The sequence below is a fragment of the Polyodon spathula genome, chromosome 3 (genome assembly GCF_017654505.1).
Source record: "Polyodon spathula isolate WHYD16114869_AA chromosome 3, ASM1765450v1, whole genome shotgun sequence".
Taxonomy (NCBI): domain Eukaryota; kingdom Metazoa; phylum Chordata; class Actinopteri; order Acipenseriformes; family Polyodontidae; genus Polyodon; species Polyodon spathula.
In genome coordinates this window covers 3,901,695-3,924,022 of record NC_054536.1, presented here as the reverse complement: position 1 = coordinate 3,924,022, position 22,328 = coordinate 3,901,695, and the positions used below count along the sequence as shown (strand labels likewise).

Sequence of the window (22,328 nt, the reverse complement as noted above, 5' to 3'; positions counted from 1 at the left end):
GAGAGAGAGAGAGAGAGAGAGAGAGAGAGAGAGAGAGAGAGAGAGAGAGAGAATCCTTAATATAAAATGTAAAGAAAAGAAAAGAGATACAGGCTACAGTAAACCACCAGGTGGCGCCTTTATCACGATTGGTCTCGTAGTGACCCAGTTCGTCAGTGACAGTTTCCTGTGTGGCAGAGGGGGTGGGGGTAAAGGATGTGATGGGGGAGGTTCTGTCTGTATTTGGTGAGCGCATTGGCAGTCTGACTTTTGTGTTGCTATGTAGTATCAAAGAGGCTACGACAACTCAGATCTAGTGGATCACTGATGTCACACAGGACAACCAGCAAACTTAACAAAATGCTGTTGACGCTGAAGAAATAAATAGACAAGATAATCAAAGCAACGTGCAGTGAACTCCCATTTGCAGGCGACAAGGAAAAGCGCAGGCGGTGTACACAAAGTATCTCACTGGACCTGGAACGCCGTTGCAACCTCGATTACTAGAGGAAAGGCTACCAGATTGGCAATTATGGCAACGTTGTAGCGGGTTTTTTTTTTTTTTTTTAAACAACCCTAAATATGGGGATGGCGGAGAACACAAACTAAGGACAGAAAGTCGCTTATTTACTCCTCGGTAACATCTGATTTTAAACTTTTTAGGAGATGAGTTCACAAGCAACAAGTACAGGAGCGGAATCGTACAGAAGAGAGTCGTCGCTGTCAGAGAAAAATGAGAACAGCACTACCAACAGACCTGTTAGCAGCAGCTCTAAAAAGAACTCTACAGCCGCTGATAAGGACCTGCTAGAAGAGGAGCCGAAGTCGAGGGGTCTTGATATCACCGGGGTGTTGCTTCAATTTGTCAAAATCTTTGTGATCATTTTCCCCGTCTACGTCTTGGGGTATTTTGGTTTGAGCTTCAGCTGGGTTTTGATCGGGCTGGTGGTGTTTTTCTGGTGGAGGAGAAATCGTGGAAATAAAAACTCCCGTCTGTACAGAGCTTTAGCATTCTTGGATCATGAAGAAAACAGCGTTTGTCGGAGTGTCCACTCTACGGATCTACCGCCGTGGGTAAGTTCAGAGGCTTCGGGTCTGTGGCAAACTTCACAGGCATTGCAGCTTGCAGAACACGGGTTTGCTTTATTTTGTGAAATTTATTTGAATGTATGCTGTGCGTTATAATAAACTAGCGATGCCACAGAGTTCTCACTCAAACTATAGTTTACTGAAGTACTACGTCATAAGAAACCTGGAAATAATAACCAGACATTTGACAGCTTTCACTGCTACGCACATGTAATTGCAGGGATGGAAATAAGACTGCATCGCTGGCTTTCCTCTGACTTTAATAAGACACGCCCGAGCTCATTACTCATACACCGTGGCTAATCAGACTGGTATTAAAACCTGGGATGGGTGAAACTATGCAATAGCTGTGTGATATGCTGAACTGGAACAGCTGGAGGAGTGGTTGTTTTCTTGGTGGTCAGCAGTACTTTGGAATATTTATTAATTGTTTACTACCTGATCAATAATGGATCAAACAATATGAACTTAGATTGTTCTGAAGGAACCCGCTGTGCGATACAGCTGCCACATACTACCCTGCTGAGGCCTGACCCACATTGCTCCCACCTTCTTTGAAATGTCAGTACAAACACTACACATGAATGGAATGAGCCCCGTTCCAACACTACATTTTAAAAACTCCTACATAATACAAAGTAGCTTTACACAATATACATGCAATCTTGTAATACAAACATATTCTCAAGTATAGGTCTAACATTAGTGCATGTGTACATCTAAACCCACACCCCATACCTGCAGGTTCAGCAGTAATTATGACATCATTATAGTAAAAATGATGACAAATGCAACAGCATTTTTTAAAAGTCATGGTAGTAAGGGACTTACTGCATATGTTTGTAGTTTATTTATGAATGCAGAAGGTCATTTAGTGTTCCTTTGTCTCTGATGGAGCCTCTCCAGCTGTAATACAGCCTTACATGTTTCCATTCTGTGTTTTCTCTCTTTTCCAGCAGTAAACTATTCTTATACACAAATCTGGCACATTGAAAACTATTTGGAGTACAGATTGGTACAGTATGTGTTCCAATAATGTATGCATCCTGCGTTCTTTCCCTTTTTATGAGAACACAGTTCAAGTTAGAAGTAAGCTAGATGTTTCCAAAGATGAAGTAAAGCCCCTTTAATAATGAACCGCAGAGAAGGGGAGTCTGGACGAGTGCTCTGCAGCTTTAAGAGGTTTTGAGTGTTACTTCTTATGAAATGTTTGTACATGTGCCTCGCCCAGTCTGCTGTTTAAGCTAATGTTTATTTTGCATGCTGATCCCAAGGAGGCATCCCATTCCTGATGTCTAACTCTATCTCCCAGTGTGCATTCTTTGGCAATAAGCCCCACATTGTATTTTAAGCCATCACCAGTGTTCAGGGCTTCACTTTGATTCCAGGGATGAAAATAAGACTCCTGTAGCATAGCAGTTTGATCTGTTCCAGGTTTTACTATAAGTCTGATTAGCCACAGTGTTTTATAGGTAACACACTTGTGTTTATGTCGTATGTTTCAGAACTGGGGCGGTGGTTGGGTATTTAGCATATTAAACGAACGCCGGGAGGGGGTGTGCTTCAGCAGTTTAGGGTTTCAGAGTGGGGCAGAGAGCTCCAAGGACTGTTGTGACCTCCATTCACTGACCATGAAAGTTGTCATTGAGAAACATGATGCGACTGTAGTTTAGACTAAGTATAGCAGTAGTAATCATGTGACCAGTGCCCTGGCTTTAAGTTGATATGCCTAGGTTCTTCCAGTTTAAAGTGTCTTTAAGAAGTTCATAGGCGTGCTTCTTTCTTCAAAGCTGTGAATAACACAACTGGCTGTTTTGTGTGGCTCTCCAAATATAGTCAAGCGACCTTCTCAGTAGAATTCATTTCAGAGACATCAAAGAAGCAGAGAGTTTATCTTTGACTAAAAACACAAACCTGTATCACTTTTTAATTTTTGTGGAGATTTGAACCAATGTTATGATTGCATTTATTCTTCTTTTTATTAATTATTTTAATACCATCCATGCAATCTTATAATGCAAATATATTCTCAAATATATAACTTTAACATTCATGCATGTATATATCTAAACCCACAATCCATACCCTTACATTCAGGGATGTTTATTGCATAGTAGGAATAGTATGATACCAAAAGCACTCACATGTCTGACCCTATACAATGTTGACTTCAGTGACAGTTAAACCCATGTGATGCATATCTGATTACAGTCAGCACTCACATATCTGACCTTATACAATGTTGACTTCAGTGACAGTTAAACGCATGTTACACATATCTGATTATTTCATTTTGGCAAGTTCTACCCCTTGTATCTTTTCTGTGTTCCCTGAAAAATGGACAATATCAAAAATACATATCTGAAAAGACTGTGTTTTAAAATAAGCAGGCTTCCATTTTGATGTACTGCATTGGTGTTGTTGGTTACTAGTATATTTAACAGAGGTAGTATTTTAATTCAGTACAAGATGATGCTGAAAATATCACTTGCCAAAACTATGAGACAACACAACAGCAAAATGAAATCTAAATATCACCCATGCACCCAATGCAATTTAGCAAAACCACAAGATTAAAAAAAAAACAGTTTCCAGAATTAAAACAGTATCCTAAGTCAGTATTCAAAATTGCAGAATATAGTGCTCGACAAGGCCCTAATGTCACAGTGCACTTTCAAATGAAAATGCACAAAAGCAACAAAAGGTCACAGATAAAACAATACAAAATACATCACAGTATCTAGAACTGTTTAATGATTAGCTGAAGCGCTATGTAACTGCACAATATAAGACAGGCTGATTTGGCATTAGAGAGATTTTTTTTAAAACAAGTTTTAAACACAGGCTGTGACAGATAGTCAGATAAATTGTAACATTGAAGAGTTGGGCTTTCTATCACAAAACTGGTGACGGAGTCGGAAACCATGTGTGATGGGTAAGCGCATTCATTTGTTTTTATATATATATATATATATATATATATATATATATATATATATATATATATATATATAATATATATATATATAATGGGGATTTATTTTATTCTTCATACAAGGGCAGTAAAACACGACTGACATATATCTGGGTAACGGATGTTTATTTTGCATGCTGATCCCAAGGAGGCATCCCATTCCTGATGTCTAACTCTATCTCCCAGTGTGCATTCTTTGGCAATAAGCCCCACATTGTATTTTAAGCCATCACCAGTGTTCAGGGCTTCACTTTGATTCCAGGGATGAAAATATGACTCCTATTGCATAGCAGTTTGATCCGTTCCAGGTTTTACTACAAGTCTGATTAGCCACAGTGTTTTATAGGTAACACGCTTGTGTTTATGTCTTATGTTTCAGAACTGGGGCGGTGGTTGGGTATTTAGCATATTAAACGAACGCCAGGAGGGGGTGTGCTTCAGCAGTTTAGGGATATATTTTCTTAGTTCATAGCTTGATACACATAGAGATCACTAGATATTTTTTGCCAATACTTACCCTCTGCATGTATGCATGAGCAATGGCCCATTCCATGTTACGTGTGTTACAGCAACATTAACGACTTGACATCTCTCCTTATGAGTTATAAAACTCATAATCGATAAAAGGTAGCTTTTGGAAGCTTTTGGCTGTATAGCTTTAAACATATGTGTTACAATAAGTGTTCAGCTTATATTTCAATGCAGGAGGGTTTGCTCCAAACTGTAACACGTAACGTGGAATGGGCTGATGCAGATTTTAAAACACATTGCTCCCTTTCAGGGGTTCATAATGAGAAGGGTTGACACTATTAGAGCATGTGTGTTATTAATTCAAGGACAAGCAAAAGACTATGCGCTAGATGGAATCATTTTAGTTTAGTTTTAAAAAATTTAAAGAAGCAATGCACCTTTGCATCTGGTAAATAAATAATAGAAGCACATCAATAATAAAATACATTGGTTGGATTTTCATTATTCGATGGTACATTTCTATAAAACTGCAGGTCTTGATGTATTTGGGGAGCTTAACTAAGCCAGGCTGTGAAGTACCTGGACGAAATGTGAAACATTAAACATGACTGTGTGTGATTAGTGTCTATGAGATGTACTGCAGTGGCCTTCTGTCACTGAGTGTGTTCTTAAGTGACTTGGCAGCTACAGTATCTATGCTTTCTGCCACTGGGGGCTTGTATGGATACAGCATCAGGTCCATCAAGTTACCCTAGTGTTAGGCAAAGGGGAGCACCTCTATTCTATACTCAGTACCCTAGTGATTCCTAACATTCAAACCTCAATGTCCAGCACAGTACAGTGTGCATTTTCAGACTCCGGCAATAGATGCATATACACATGGTGTTGCTGTATAGCATTCAGAGACGTTTCAAAGTTTAGAAAAGCTAGTAAGGGGTTGAATGCTGACTTGTCATCATTTAGATGCTCCAGCATATTCATTAAAAAAGCACTTCAGCGCTGTCCACTTCACCATTCTTAGCTTGAAGATCAGGATTCACATGCATGAAAGGTGTCCTGATTGAAACAGTGATTTTACAGTCGTATGAGGAAGGAGCTGACAGTCTGTGCAGTCTTTTGGGGAAGCGTCTTTCATTCCCGTGGGGTGTTAAGATAATAAATTATTCCTTTTCTGTAGCATTTTATGACCCTATAATATATTATAGCATTATACCCTTATAGAGATGCATATCCCAGGGAACAGGATTATTGAGCACCCAGGGTAGCCGTTTGAGGGCCAACCCTACATAGTTTACACACCACTATCCTATATCTGTGCAACAGCTACGAACATGATTTGACTTGGTTTGCAACTTTGAATGATCAGGACATGAAACCAAAATGTAGTTATTGAAACTGCTCTAGTCTGTTGTTACCCCAGTGAAATAAAGGTACTCAGACAGGAACTGGTGAGTCTGCAGCCCACATAACAATCAGCCAAACCCTTTGTGAGAAAGTGCTAAAGTAATTTGCTACAGCGGATTCGACATTGCCCTCCAACAAAGCAAGCATCCCAATCTGTTAGTGGATATATGACACATATTATAGTACTGGAGATGGTTCTGAACGTGTCTCGAGTGTTGAACTTGTGCCAGGTGGAAGTAGAGATGATTTTCAGTCACATGGTATTGGAATCTAGGTCATGGTGAACTCTTCTAATCTGCTGATTGGCTGAGTTATGGGAGACTACAGTAGTGTGCCTTGGAAGTGGCTCTCTCAAATTTGTTGAATTCACAGACCTTTGTTACGAGTAATCTTTGTCGTATATACATCAGACTGAGCGATTTTTGTATTCCACATTCTGTGTAAATGGGTCATACTGTAGTAATCTACTTTTCATAGTAGTTCTGCACCTGTGATGTGCTTATTTATATCCTAGTTTTTACTATTGTGGTTTATAGAGCGATGGAACCCTCTTATAAAATGACATATTTGAAGTCTGTACTGCTGCAGTCAGGGAGCAAGGAGTCATTACTACCAGTTTGAAAAGATGTGTGTCAGACACCATTGTGTTGCTTTCCTTCCTAAGCTATACATATTGTATCCTTCTCAATAAAATTAAAGACACTTCTAATCCAGATACATGTTTCAACAACGGTTCTTTTTGACTGTCTGACATCATGATGAAATGTTCGTCTCCTGCTCAAAGTGTTTATCTAGCTATATATATATATATATATATATATATATATATATATATATATATATATATATATATATATATATATATATATATATAGACATATAGACACACACACACACACACACACACACACACACACACTGTCCTTTACCGGCTGCTGTAAGGTGCAGGTCAGTTTGGCTCTCCGTGTGACATAGTGGCTGGGAAGCCTGTTTCAAGGAGAGAGGATTTGAGGCTGTCAACACAACCTGCTGTCTGATAACACAAGGAAACATCAGGGTACAATGTACAGTAGTATTCAGACACCAAGGCAATATAGTGTAAAATGAACATAATTGTGGGGGGACTGCTATTTTAGACGGTATTGCATAACAGAAATATGCCTCTCATTATGAGGGCTTCACTCTATTTCTGTTACTGTCTATTTGACTATGACGATCAACTAGTTCGTATAAAATAACCCACCAGCATTCCTTTTAATTATAAATAAGCTTCCCTCTGGAGGGTTTAGTTCGGAATGAACAATCCTACACATGTAAACTTCTCAGATTGATAACTAACAATATACAGCAGGCACTAAGCATTTCATGTAGCTAAATGATAGTCTTGTACAGTATGAGTGGTACAGATTCTATTACCTGGAGCTACAATAAAATATTCAATATGCTGTGCATCAAAATGACAAAATAGGAGCTGGAGTTTGAAGGCAGAACAGACCTCCAGTGTCAGAGCAGACACAATTTTTCCTGTTTGCACTGGTTTTGAAGAACACACACAAGCTAATGGCATCTCAGCGCATTGAAAATTGAACAGGTGAATGTTTTACCATGGAATTAAAGAGCAAGCTTTACTATTCAACTAAAGAGCAAGCTCTCTCGCTAGTTGAGAGGCAGGTACTTATCTTTTTGCTGATGTCGGTATATTATTAACTCACAGCCACTAGGAGAGGATTCATTACATTCTCCCCCCACTTAGTCAAGGCTTGTCCTCAAGATCGACACAAGTGTGCATCCGCTGACCTGGGCTCAGGGAGTTTCAATGTGGGGCTAATCACTGCAACCATTCCCCATCCATCAGGATCCAGAGAGACATTAGAGATAATGACGTGTCTCGCAAGCCAGCATTACATGCTGTAGCTATAATGCAAAGCAATCGTGAAATTATATGTTTCAGTCACAGGGGGCAGTATACTTTCCCACTGGGCGCCACTGTAATGGCAAGGCATCACCGCCCTTTGAGTTGAATGGAGACTTTTACCATTCAGCTAGAGCTGATGTCAGTGTAGTATAGCCTCATCAGCCGCTTGGAGGAGATCTATTTCAAGAGGTTTTATGCTTGTGTAGTTAATCCAACTAGGTGCATTGAAAGCACTACTGTAAGAAATCTTTATGAAGTTGAATATTGGTTTTGTACTTGCAGTTTCTAATAGAGTATGGATGGTAATCTGTGAAAATATTGGTGGGGTCGGCCAGGGTGTCCTCGGCTCACCACGCACCAGGGACCCCTGTGGTCTGGCCTGACACCTGCGGGCTTGCCTGTAAGCTGCCCAGGGCTGCATTGTCCTCTGACGCTGTAGCCCTGGGTGGCTGCATGTTGAATCTGCAGTGTGTAAAAAAGCAGACGGTTGACGGCATACGCTTCAGAGGACAGCGTATGTTTGTCTTCACCCCTCCCGAGTCAGTCCAGGGGTGGTAGTGGTGAGCTGAGCCTTAAAATAATTGGACACTCCTAAATTGGGGTGAAAAACAATACAAATAATTAGCGACTACTAAATAAAAAAGAAAAAGAAAAAAACTGGCCTTTTTGATTTCCACTCACCATAAAAAGGCTAGTTTCCCCCAGCAGCACGAACTGTAGCATTCTGTGGTTTCAGCTTGCCTGCCAGAATACTCAACCACATGTTTTTAATTTGATTAAAATGCAAAAAAAGACCAGACCTTGTTATACTATTGGCTGGTGCTCTCCCATGGGGCTATTATTATTCTCGGGCCTATCTAGAGCTCAGACAAACGTCTTCCAGAGCTGTCCAGAAATAGCTCAATGAGTGTCAGTGAGTACTGGTGTCTCCGTGGGTTTGAAAAGAAGACAAGGACAAATGTCTTCGAAGGCAAAGTCAAAATGCAACAACAGAACATAGCTTTTTTTTTCCTTGACTTCCACTTGGTTAGAGTTTTAGTTTCAGTAAACTCAACTGATTTAAGGTTACAGCCAGTTAGTATTTTATTTTATTTGTGTTTGTGTATTGGAAAACATGGATCGAGAATTGATTAGCAGGTTGCTATGCATGTGGACTGGCAGAGCTATACTGCTATACAGCTATACAGATCTTTTCTGAAAAGAGACTAATATTGCAGATAGCAGACTGTTTGGTTCAATTTGTATGTACTGCTAATAATTGATAGAGCCCTTGCGTCTACAAGCTTCTTGCCCAGCACTGACTGCATGCTAACAAGATAACAATGCTATGGACCAGAAGGGGCCAGGCTCTAAGACTTTTGGAATGCAAAGCATAAAGGAGCTAAAAGGATCCCAGGGACTGCCGTTGGACCCAAAGGTTCTCAGGGAGAATAAGAGATAACGCCACTGGACTCAAAGGGTCTCATGCAATATGGAGAAATAGGAACAAGATGACAAAAACCAGATGTATGGACCTTTTGGGCACCAGGGGTCTGATGAATGCACTGAGTTCAGAGGTCGTCACACTAGACTACACACACACACACACACACACACACGTACTAAATTAAATATGTGGTAACAGAATAATGTGTTGTACCTTTGCTATTGGTTAAGTGTCAGAGAAAGAGGAAGTGGACCAACTATACAGAAGGGTATTTAATGTCATGCAAAAATTGTAAGGACGAGTAATCTGTTTGTCGTGTACCTGGGACCAGACTCCCTGCATATTTCAAGAAACCTAACAACTGATTGAAGAAAAAGAATATCTGTATTTTCTTGAATCTACTTACTCACCATCCTTTTTTTTAAGTTACATCATTGTGATTCAATGGCTCTTTAAGAGCCCCCTGGCTGTCATTGTGGAGCCAGAGAAAGGTTGGGTAATTCTGTCTAAAAATGTTCTTTTGTTCTGTGCTTCCAGGTGTAATGTGTTCTAAGAACAGGGTGGAAAATAAGTTTAAGAGAAAGAACACTGAGCTGCTGATATTTCTTTATAATATGCAAGTCTGTTTAAAAATGTAGTTGTTTAAATCAGATTTTCCACAGAAATGTAATTTGCTCAATGAGTCAGTCGTATCAGCTCTGTCTGACGGTGCCCTAAAGGATGATGTGATTTTTAAAGAGACAGATACACTTTTTAATATTTGAAATTCGATATGTAGGTTTCCCATAGTAGCCCTGCTGTTCTGTGACGCAGATCTGAACTCCTGTGGCACAGCTGTGCCCATTTGCAGTGTGACACGTTCTTCTCAAAGCTTTGCATGTGACTGGACTGAAGCTCTTGTTCAAAGAAGTATTTCTTGCTGTCCTGCTGGCAGTTGCAGAGGCTATTTATACCAGTGTACTGTAGGTAGTTCAACACATTGCTCTACTAAAGTAACTTGAATTAAAAGGATACTTTTAATCCATTGACGTTTAGCTGTTTAAACTCATGCTGCAATAGGTATGTTCTCTAACGGTTTAATTATTATTCATCAGGCTTACCAGTACTATTCCAGAAATGTCTCTTCTAGGCTAATATGTGGAATTGCGATGGGCAGCGTTAGCATGCTTCCCTACCTCACTTTCTTCTAGAAAACATTTTGCAGTTATTGAGGAGAACACAAAACATGATGGTAAAACTGCTAAGATGTTAAGTATTTGGAACATGCTGATGAAAATAATGAATCTACCTGTAGATCATTTCCAGTATAATACCCTAAACTGTATTGTGTATATCTGCATAATCATGGAGGCCGCACTACTGGGCTGAGGAAAATAGGGAGCTAGGAATGCCCTCCTTCTCTGATGTGCTTGTATAAAATAAAACGAATTTGCTGTAGCAAAACAGTAAGTAAATGCAGAAGAAAATGTTTATGAAGATGTTAAAGCAAGAGGGACTTTTATATCACAAACATAAACTCTCCATCATGGTTCAGTGCTCCAGGTCATTTTTTTCGGTCAGCGGTAATCACTCCCAGAATTCTGTCAGCAGGAGTAATTTTAAATTTAAATTTTGCACAGAATTAATTTAGTGAACAAAGGCTTGGTTTACATGCTGGTAAAAATGTCATGACTTATTGGTCTACTGTCATGACTTATTTAAGGTGGTATGCTTGAAGTAACTTACAAAAAATAGATGGTGAGTAAGTAGATTCAAGAAAATGCACAGAGTCCTTTTCTTCAGTCAGTTGCCAGGTTTATTGAAATATGCAGGGAGTCTGGTCCCAGGTACAGGACATACAGAACTCAAAATTACAATGTTTGCGTGACATTAAATACCCTTCTGTATAGATGGTCCACCTCCCCTTTCTCTGACATTAACCAATGGTCAAGGTAATTTAATTTATTGTGTGAGTGTTAATGTGTGTGTGTCTGTGTGTGTGGTCTAGTGTGACAACCTCTGAACTCAGTGCATTCTTCACACTCCTGGAGACAAAAGGTCCATACATCTGCCTTTTGTTATCTCCTTGCGACCCCCATTGATGCCAGTGGGATTATCTCTTTTGATCTCTCTGAAGTCTAGAGCCTGTTCCCTTCTAGTCCACAGCATTGTTATCTCATTAGCTTGCAGTCATTGTTGGGCAGTTTGTAGACGCATCGTCTCTATCAGTGGTTAGCAGTACATGCAATTTGAACCAAACAGTCTGCTATCTGCAATATTAGTCTCTTTTCAGAAAAGAACACCAGTATAGCTCTGCTAGTCCACATGTGTAGCAAACCCCTAATCAATTCTCAATCCATGTTTTCCAACAATGCTGGATTACAGTTTTAGATAGTTTTGATTTTTGTTTGAATACAAATGTAATACATTCAACAAAAATCAACATAACATGCAGTTTCAAAGCAGGAATTGTTAAACTAAACATAAACCAAAACTCTAAAATTGTAATCCAGCCGTACCACCTTAAATAAGTAATGACAGTAGACAATTATCATGGCATTTTCACCAGCATGTATAACAAGCCAGTTGCCAGATGTAGTCATAATAAACAAAAATAATGTCATTTACAACTTAAAAAAAAAAAAAAAAACTATTTATTGGCCTATTAAAGTATAAAGGTGCATCATATTTTGCATGCTTTTTCTTTTACAGTGTAAGTAACCCAAGTAGTTAGAAAATCAGAAGTTAAGGACTACTGAGAGTAAATATAATAAACACTCAGTTTGGTCAAATAATTAATTAACAAAAAATAATAAAACTAAATTATGTTAGTCCTGCACTAAATGTTTAGGCTGCCACCCTCCTTTGTTTTATTTACGACAATGAAGTTTGCAAAATCTGTCAGAAATCCTGAAATCAAACTGCATGTATTTCTGTCTTAAAACACCACAGGATGCAGGCATTTTATTTGTTTGTTTTCTGATTTTGTATGGCTTAAACAACCTTAATTACCTCCTGTGATTTCTTTCTTTCCAGTGTGCAACAGCTTTTTTGATGTTGTATTTCTCAAGTGCTGGACCGAGCAAAACAGTGCCCATTAATCTTCAATGTGTCTGTGTCTGACACCTGGATTTGTTTTGATTTTATTTTGGGTACTGAACCCTCTTTCATACTTGTGAGACACAGAGCAATTTCACAGAGGAGTGCAACATTTGGAACAATGTTTGAGTGCCAGCTTATTATTTTTACAAAAAAGGAGACTTGTCCTGTTCTTGTAGCTTCCACTCAGCATACCGTTTACCATTGCCCACTCTACCTTCAGGGTTTTACCATTTAGAAGAGGATCACACAGTTCTGTATATGTGTCCCTATGCACTCCAAATCTGTCCACCACATGTTGTAAAGCATGTTTCACTTCATGCTCTTCTGAACAAGAGAAGGCTGCTGGATCAAGTAGAGTTACTACAGAAGGGTCAGCATCTGCTTGCTGAAGGAGGTATTCTTTCAGAGAATTAATGTACTGCACTTTCAGAGACTGAAGTTCTCTCTCTGCTTTGTCACTGTAGTTCAGCAGCTCAATTTGAGAATTTTGTAATTTGGCCACCTTGTCATTAGTTTCACTTACAGACACTCCATTTCTATATCTGACATGTAATGGCGATCTACTTTTAGCCCTGACACACATGCCTCCACCATTGGCATAATCTCTCAAAGCCCAAGGGCTCCTTTTGGAAATGTTTGCACAACATAGCTTGAAGGACGTGACTAATGCAGTCTTAAAGTCACGAAGGCCACTGGGTTCCCATCAGAAGATAATTGAGACAGGGTAATCAGAATGGAGGAGCAGCATTTGTGAACAGCATATGCAGCATTTCTAATGCTGAGCCATCATACTGGCTTTTTTTAATTTTAGTTTAATTTCACCCAGCATATCCTGAACTTCTTGTAACTTTGTGTACCTAACAGAAGAGCTGGAGAAATGATAGTACAGTGTGGAGAAAACCCTTCTGAACTTGCTCATAAATTGGACAGCTTTTGCTGCTGCACCACAAGCCAAAACATGTTTCCCTTTTGAGCTTGACCCCATCACACTTGCACCATCTGAGCCTAAACTCACCATATTGTGTAAGTCTATGCTGTGTGATTTTAATTTGTTGACCAATTCTTCAACAATTGTGTTGGCCTTGCCGCTTGACATTCTGATGTTTGTTAAAAACCTTGTTACAGCTTCTCCTTCACATACATAGCGCAAGTAAACAACTATATTTTTCTCCACTGCCAAATCTATTGTTTCTTCCACAGTTACTATTATTATTATTATTATTATTATTATTATTATTATTAAGGAACATATGTATACTTTACTCTCAAATACAATCCATCAAACTTATCAGGTTTATGCTCAAGAAATATAGGTGAGCTAACAGAATATATGCCCCTTTGAATGAAATCACCGAAGCAGTATCAGTAGCAGGTCTGGCCTAATATTATTTTTACACAAACTGGACAGTAATTGGTTGTAAATAAATCGATCGTTCCCAAGTGCACCAATAGAAACTTCTGGTGTTTGAAAAGCACGGATTGGTTCAAGAACGCACACCCATGCATTCCTGTACTACCGTTAAAACGGCAGGGGTCATATTTGTTTTTCCACGGCTGGAGCACTGCATGGGCTCTCAGGTTTTCAATGACTAATTACAGTAGGGCTACAGCAACACATTGAAAACATTGAACACACAATTACTGTAAAATACCAAAAACATTATAAAGGCCAAGTTATACAGATCTGTCTTCAAGCTCATTTTGAAGTATTGAGTAGACTGATCAGCCCCTAATAGGTTTTGGAATTGAGTTCCACAGACAGAAAGAATGAGGAGGTCTGAAATATAGGCAGAAGAACAGCCAGATAAGGCCTTATAGATAAATTCAATGAATGAGAATGGTGACATTTCAGAACAGAATTCTAGGCTGTCCAGACTTGGTTCCAGTTAAAATCTGAGCTGTGGTGAACAAGCCGCAACCTGCCCATCACCCCACTAGACAAACAGTGAAGATAGCGTTGCATCCAGGTCATAACAAAGGCATGAACCAGCCTCTCCACCTCAGCCACGGTCAAGCCTGATCAGAGTTCAGCTGTATTTCAAGGTGAAGGAATGATATTTTAATAATACTGTTAACATCACTGTTAAAGTTAGCTCTGGATCCAAAACGATTCCCAGGCTGTGAACCTGTGATAAGATCAAAAGTACACTTTTTATCTTTTTACTCCGTCATGGATTCAAAGAACTACAGGGATGGAAATTAGACTTCTGTTGCATTGCAGTTTGACCCATTCCTGGATTTCCTATCCGTTTACTAAGACACACAAGAGCTTGTTACCTATACACTGTGGCGAATCAAGCTCGTAGTACAACCAGGAATGAGTGGAGGAGGAATCTGGTTTCCATCCTTGTACTATAGTCCATTCTTTCTATTCACTGCAGAGAGAGGTGGTCTTGAAAGACTTGGGAGTATACTAACCATTTTATAATGGAATGGTTTGGCTCTAATTTGAGATGAAGGCAATGCTTTTGTTTTTTCTAATGAGTCATTCCTGTAACTCCCTGCCTACAGATTCCACAGTTGTTTTAGCTGACATCATAGTGGTCCAGATAGTATGTATTAAAGTAACTTGTTAATTCAAATAATTCAATTCCAAGCTTCCCTTTACAGTAGAGATGGGGTTGAACAGATTCATGGAAATATGGTTATGTTGCTCACACTTTTATGTCTTTTTGGCCAGCGGCATGCCTGAAGTAAAAATATTTCAAAGCTGTATCGCCCTGTTACCAAGTAATTCCAAGGCACACAGGAAAACATATTTCACGGCATTTCGCTGTCTAAATATAGGTATTTCACTAAATCAAACATCATATTTCTTAAAGCTGAAAAAAATAGCGTTGCCACATTCAGAATTGATTATTTTCTCTCGAGTTACTGTATGATACAGCAAATGTTCCTCAGTATTGAAATGCTTGCCGGAAAAACAGGAAATGCTAAATTGTAGAATGCTTTGTGTTTTATGTTCACCTGTGTGGAAAGGCTGCACAAGGCATGTTGTGTATTTCATTATGACAGCACGGTTTGGATTCAGGTCTGATTTTAGAAAGAGTTAACAGCAGCAGCGCATTGCGGTTTAATTCATTATAAACGCTTTTGTTTTGTCTCAACACCACTCTCACTCAGAAGGCAGCACCCCCAACACGTTGGCATCGTCACTAACTTGTTAACACAAGTACTGTGTTTTATGACGTCACAAACATTTTTTATTTCAGTAAGTTGACCATTTAGAGCTAAAAACAGTGACAAACGAAACCCAGATACCTAATCGGCAACAGCATAATAAAACCGTTTCAACGCAGTTTATAAGTCTATTGTTCTGAGCAGTGTTGTGGTTTTGTACTGTTAAAACTGTGTTATTTGTTTTTGAAATGTTGCCATTGCTCTTTCACTTGCTATATTCGGCACTTTATTTTCAAAACCTGGACCTTGAAAGGAGTACAGCTGCATGCAGCAATTCAACAGTATGGAGTTATAGCCTTGTTTTGTGAAAATGGACATCACTTGGCATTAAACGGCCCCATTCCGAGTGCTGGTGCGGTTCAGAAACTCTTTGCAGTGCTCAGTTTGCATTATTACATCAGAATTACCTTGAGCTTTGATTCACACTGCAGGATAGATTTGGCAGTGCTTTTAACACCAGTGTGTGTATCCTATTACAGCAACCTCATATAACAATAAGCACAGCCTGAGAAGTGATACGACAAATGAGAATTCATAATGCTTCGTACTGTAGGTAACATTTTTAGGGTTAAACGCAACAGTTAATGATTGATAAATTTGTAAATGCTCTTTTAATGGTTAGTTAGCCTTTTTAACCCGAATGACAAATATCATTGTTTTTTCTATTTTATTTGCTTATCTTTGTAATTTTGTGTTTTATCTATCATTCTTATTTATTTTCCTGTTTTCTTAAGTTAGTTTTTTTAATTGTTATTTATATTTATATTATTGTTATTCTAATTATTTATTGTTATCTTATCATTTTTACTACAGCTTGATACATCATACTTTTTCTGTTTTAACCGACATGCAAAGCGCGTTGAGATACTGTGGTATGAAAGGCGCTATATAAATAAAATACGGTAATCTATCATGTATCCACCCTAACTGTTTATCCGCCTTGATCAACCTCTTCAGCAACGTTTATTATTGAACAGAGAAGATTAGTTCAGAAATTGTAGATCCTACCAAAGTCAGACGGCTACTCTGTCACAAGCATTAATACCCTGTATCTTTCTAAACAAGGAACTTAGGGGAGCTCTCTAATAAAATCTGACTCTCAAAACAATAAATATAGCAATTGTTACAGCTGTGTATAATGGTATTTAAAACATGATTCATGTATCCGTCTTTTTACATATCCACCCTTACTCTGGTCCCACCACAGTCAGATAAGCGACAAATTACTGTACATTGAAATTGAAGTAAATTGAAATATAGACTGTTGTTAAAGAAACCTGTCTAAAAGGAGTAAAACAAGTAAAACATATCTCATATACAGTCGCGGATTTGTTGTTTAAAACAAAGGGATACTCTTAATACATTTCTGAACAAAACTAAATTGACGTTTTATTTACAAAGGAAAGATGATCCAAAACTGATTCATTGTTGTGAGCAAGTTGTAAGCATCTCCTGACCCGCAAAAACTAGCTTATCTCGGGAAATTTATTTTCATTTGTCAGCTCTGTAATTGTAGAACTGTACAAGTGAGACAGTGGAGATAGTAAATGTAAATCTCTTGTAAATGTTTAAACAGTAAAACATGGTCTGTGTACCAGCTGCACATACTGTAAAAGCATTTTCACTGTGCTGTACAATGTAAGATTAATAAAGTGGCCTTCAGCTGACTGGGGGGCGCTGTGCTTTTTGTGCTTGACTGTTTCCATTTTACACTTCGATTTCTTTCTTTTTTTTTGTATTCTCCCATTAAACTGTGCTCCCTTGTTGCAGGCTGTCTCCAGCAGTCTCATGATTCAATGCATTTCACTCACATTTTACCTTGAATGGCCAAAGTGACATTCCTTAATACATTCCATCATATCTGTCTACAATGTCTGTCTGCATCAGTTTCTGTTGTGACTTTTTAAAAATGTAAAGTATAATACAAGCTTTAAATCTGGTACAGTTGGACCAGTGTTTAGTGCCTTCAGATTGTTTGCTTCCTTGGTGTGATAATTTAATAGCAGTATAAACTTGCTATTTACAGCATGTACTACTGGAGAAATGCAACTTAAATCTTTAAATGTGTTTCTACTTATGCTGTGTAATACTACTATTAAGAATTTTTCTTTTGCATAATGTCAGTGCCACTACTGATCACATCATGTACAGTGGAATCCCTATTACAACCTCCAAAAATAGACTATATGAATGGCAATACAGCTGGCCCTTATTATTATTTGGTTATTTATCCAAAGTGATGTACAGAGACTAGGGGGTGAACTATGTATCACAACTGCTGCTGCAGAGTCACTTCCAATAAGACCTTGGTTTTACATCTCATTTGAAGAATGGAGCACAAGGAGGATGTAAGTCACTTGCTCAGGGTCACACACAGTCAGTCAGTGGCTGGGATTGAACAAGGAACCTCCTGGTAATAAGCCCCTTCCTTTAACCACTGGACCACCAAGCCTCCTAGAGGAGAAAGACATCCAGATTGCCTCCAGTTTGACACACATACAGTGCTATAAGGCGCTCAGATATAACGCTCCTACAGCATGTCCACCAATTCCCTATACTAGTGGTTCATGCAATATTTCTACAGTAAATACAGCACTGGTGTTGTTCAAGCTGTAAACAACTTCTCAGTCTAACTTCCGTTTCTGTCTCTTGCTTTTGATGCAGTATCTGAACTGAAGAAAAGCTGCGTTGGCACTTTATAACACGGACATCTTATTCAGCATTTGTTTATAGCTAAATAAATATTAGGCCTATTAGGTGGTTCTTTTTCCTAATGTATTTACTTATTTGCTGCGAGAGGAGCTGCGGCTTTCTTGGAGATAAAAGGCTTCAGCTTCACTTCAGCCCCGTTCCGGCAGCCGAACCTGCAGCGAGCCCATTCCCTCTTCCCCTCTCCCAACTCTCCTTCTCGCGCTTGGTTTGCTTGTCTGTCGCTTCGAACTGAACACCCGACCACAATTTAGCCATGCTATTTATAATTTAAAAACTGCTAATTAAAATGATCCATGGGTGGAAATGTTACCTTTTTTAAATTTAAATATAGCGTTGATTACATCTTGATTTATGCATGGTTAATTCACGGAAAGTACATTTTTTGATTTTGTATTTTAGTCAGATACGTGTTGTTATATTATGTCCCGCAGACGCCCCCCCCCCCCCCCCCCCCCCCCCCACCCCCCCCAACCCCCCCCCCTCCCCACACCACCCTGTACTACGACCTACACCATTTTATAACACTCTTATATATATATATATGATTCTATTATATTATAATATATGTCTAATATTATGGCGCTAGTTATGGGATCTTATATATATGATATATATATATAGATATCATATATATATATATATATATATATATTCCTACTGCTCCATAGCTTTTGTTTACCCCTTGGATTTTTATCAACTCTTACAATAAGACATACACAGCTGGTAATAATTATTGTATTTCATGGCTATAATCAAAATTATGGTTCAAACTAAATGCAATCTAATTGCATACAGTACTGTGCGTTTTTTAAACCCCAGAACATTTGGCTAAACATCAGTGTAACAAGCAGCCTTAAAAAATACAAATAATAATATAGGCTTAAAACAAAGTAATGTACTATGCTGTGAAATAGGTGTTCTTTAAGTTCATTATAAAAAGGAAATATTTACTAGCTAGCAGTTATCTTGTTGAACCTTGGTGTAAGTGAGCTGAACCCCAAAATAATCTGGTAATATTTGGACAGTGCGAGTTACACCATGAAGCTCAAGGCCACAGTTGTCAGTTCATAGTTCGTCTGTCAGATATTTTTTCAACCTTTGCCTTCTCTGCAGCCTGACACTGTATTTACTGTACAGCCAGCCTCTCCAACATGAACAAGGGCATTTTCCAGCTGGCCTCTAACAGCAGTCAGACCTAAATTGGTGGAATCAAATCCGTGCTCAAGAGTCTGATGAAAGTCTTCATATACTATCTATATTACTAATTCAATGAAATGCTGTTGATTTTGTTAAATTTAATTAATTTAATTATCCCCTGCACAAAATAAAGCAGGCTCCCGGTTATTTTCCTTAGTAAACGGATCTCTGAAAAAGGAAAGACGGAACTTCCTTTTTGAATCCAGGGGGTGGTGTGTACAGTACAGTAGCTGCTGTCTTGTTGGAAAATCCTCTGAAGGCCGATCGGAAATAACTAGAATGTGAGTCACCGCCTGGCCGACTTCCCTGTAAACCAGAAAACTCAAAGATGAGATGAGGGCTTTCTTACAGTGGTGAGCGTTTTCTCCAGGAGACTCTGACAGTACACTATGAATCTTAATGAATTATCGGTCTGTTGTGTTCCTTTAACTTTTGAAACTGTAGCATAGGCCCTGGACTTGCATACATTTTAGACAAGCAATGCAGAATAACAATTTCACAAGCCTACAGTTATAAAAGTAGACATGACAAATGATGTGACCCTAGGGAGCTCATCGTCCACCTCGTACACTATTTATTATGCCACACTCGGGAGGCAGGAGGAGCATGTGATATTATTATTATTATATCTGTTCCCCACCAACTATTGGAAAGGTAAAAGGACTAACTCAAATATTCATGTTTCTGATTTGACCTGTTTCTAAACATGTTGCTGTTGCAACCATTATTTGTTGAACAGTTCAATGTTGACAACTGTACTTGTAGACACATTTCTTACACTACATGCATAAATCAGGCAAGTACATACATTTAAACAGTCAATCTAAAGATCTTAAGTTATACCATACTATTACTGAAGGAACAGTTAAGATAGACTAAAGATGCTTTGCTTGAAGTTTGCTTGTTAAATCAATTCTTTAAAATCCATTAAAAAAGATGTGGTCTCCCATTTGTTGTACTACATCCTGGTAATGTAAGTCACATGGTCTAAATATAGCTGAGTGATTCTGAAATGCAATGCCTGAAGTGATTTGGTACCAAGAAGCCATATTCATTTGTCATCCATAGTTTTGCACGTTTATCGCTGAAAGCAACTACACAGTGTGAGCAAGCAAGCTAAAAGATAAACAGAATGCTTGGGTATATAACCAGAAATGTAGAGCGGAAATTCAATAATGCACCAGCGAGACTACACTGAAGAGTACTGTGTCCTGTTCTGCTCACCAAAGCACCAAAGGGACATTGTGGCCCTGGGTAAGAGTCCAGCGAAGAGCAACCACACTAATCCCAGGATTTAAAGAACTAAGCTATGAAGAAAGGATGAAAGAACTGGATCTATTTAGCCTGGAACAGAGAAGAATCAGGGACATGAATGAAGTTTCTAAAAGTAGATGACATTGTTAACCCAAACCATGACTTTAAGCACAGTACATAAACCAGGACCAAGTAACACAGTTGGATATTAAGTGGAGATAGACTTAGGACAGTGAGAAGGAGACACTTACTCACACAGAGAGTGGTGAGGGGATGGATTTGGCTCCCTAGTAATGTTCACTTGGATCCTTTAAGATCCAACTTGACAAAGTTCTGAGATCAATCAGCTCCTGGGAACTGGACTACCTCAGATGGGCTGAATGGCCTCCTCTCGTTTGTAAACTTTCTTGTGTTCTGATATCATCATGTTGAAGAATAAAAACCAAAAGACATTTATCAGATACAAGTTGAGCATCAGTTATTAATCATAACAGATGTAGTTACCTGAGTGTTGATACATTATTTAGATATGCAAATGAAGCGATCACAAATCGAAACAATGAGCTGCATTTCAATAGCAACTGTAGCTATTTGGAAACGTGATACTGCAGTGAGGGGATGAAGTGTCCTACAAACTAAGAATAGCACCAAAGAATGACTACACTGGTTCTAGTACCATGGGGCGTAAAAGAGCTTTGGGAAATCTGCAAGATAGAAAATAGCTAGGCCTATATTCCAGTAATGTGTGATGCCATCTTCTGGTCTGCTGCAGCCTATTTCCACACCATTCAGTATTCTAGAGGTTGAGAAGCATTGCACAGCCTGGATAGCTATACTAGTGGATACCTTGTGTATTTTATTTATTGCTGCTTCTGGAATTGATAAGCCTGTACTGATTTTAAACAGCAACACAGTGGCTGGTTTTGGTGTTTGGTGTCGTGTCTGACGATACCGTACAAAAAAAAAAAGTTCACTGAAAGTATTTGTTTATTTTATATTTCGTTGCGTTCAAAAAAAAAAATCAGGGTAGCAGGATTTTTTGTATATAATAATAATAATAATAATAATAATTATAATAATAAATAATAATAATAATAATAATAATATAATAATAATAATAATAATAATAATAAAACACCCCCAAAATTAGGTTGGAGGTGTAAACATCGCTCAGTGACAAAGCTGATCAACCTTTTTTGGTTTAAAAAGCCATACTGATTGCAAGGAATTTCTTATATAGTCCTACAACAAATCCTCTGTACTAGAAAAAAAGAAGTTTATTTTACTAAACAGCTGACTAAATAATCAACAGTAGTTTTCTGCTCCGTAAACATTGGTTAAGAATAGACAGTGCTTAATCAAGCTCGTAGTTAAACCGGGATTGAGTGAAATGGCTATGCAATAGGAGTCTTACAGTATGTCCATCCCTGTGAAAGAGCAATATGCTGAATTTTACTGTAGTTGCTTCTACCTAAGACCAGATTGTCATAGCTGTCTTTCAAACCCTTTAAAAACCTTGAATGGGAGACTTCAAAAGAGTCCCATTGTGGAGCTCAGTGACACTTGTATATAGAGAGCCCTGCTGTAGGTGTACTTCTGAGTCTGGCATGCCTCTGCAATAATGAGAGCATGGCCATACACAATCT

The 22,328-nt window shown here is 38.6% G+C and overlaps 1 protein-coding gene across 1 annotated transcript in view; it reads left to right on the top strand.

Annotated features, from left to right (window-relative positions):
- The first annotated feature begins 215 nt into the window (after window positions 1-215).
- The window catches only part of LOC121310458 (extended synaptotagmin-2-like), a 67,816-nt gene continuing 45,703 nt past the window's right edge, over window positions 216-22,328 (top strand). Inside the window, 1 exon segment of the mRNA XM_041243639.1 lies at window positions 216-1,053. Within this exon segment, the coding sequence (XP_041099573.1) occupies window positions 646-1,053 (408 nt within the window). The 5' untranslated portion in view covers window positions 216-645.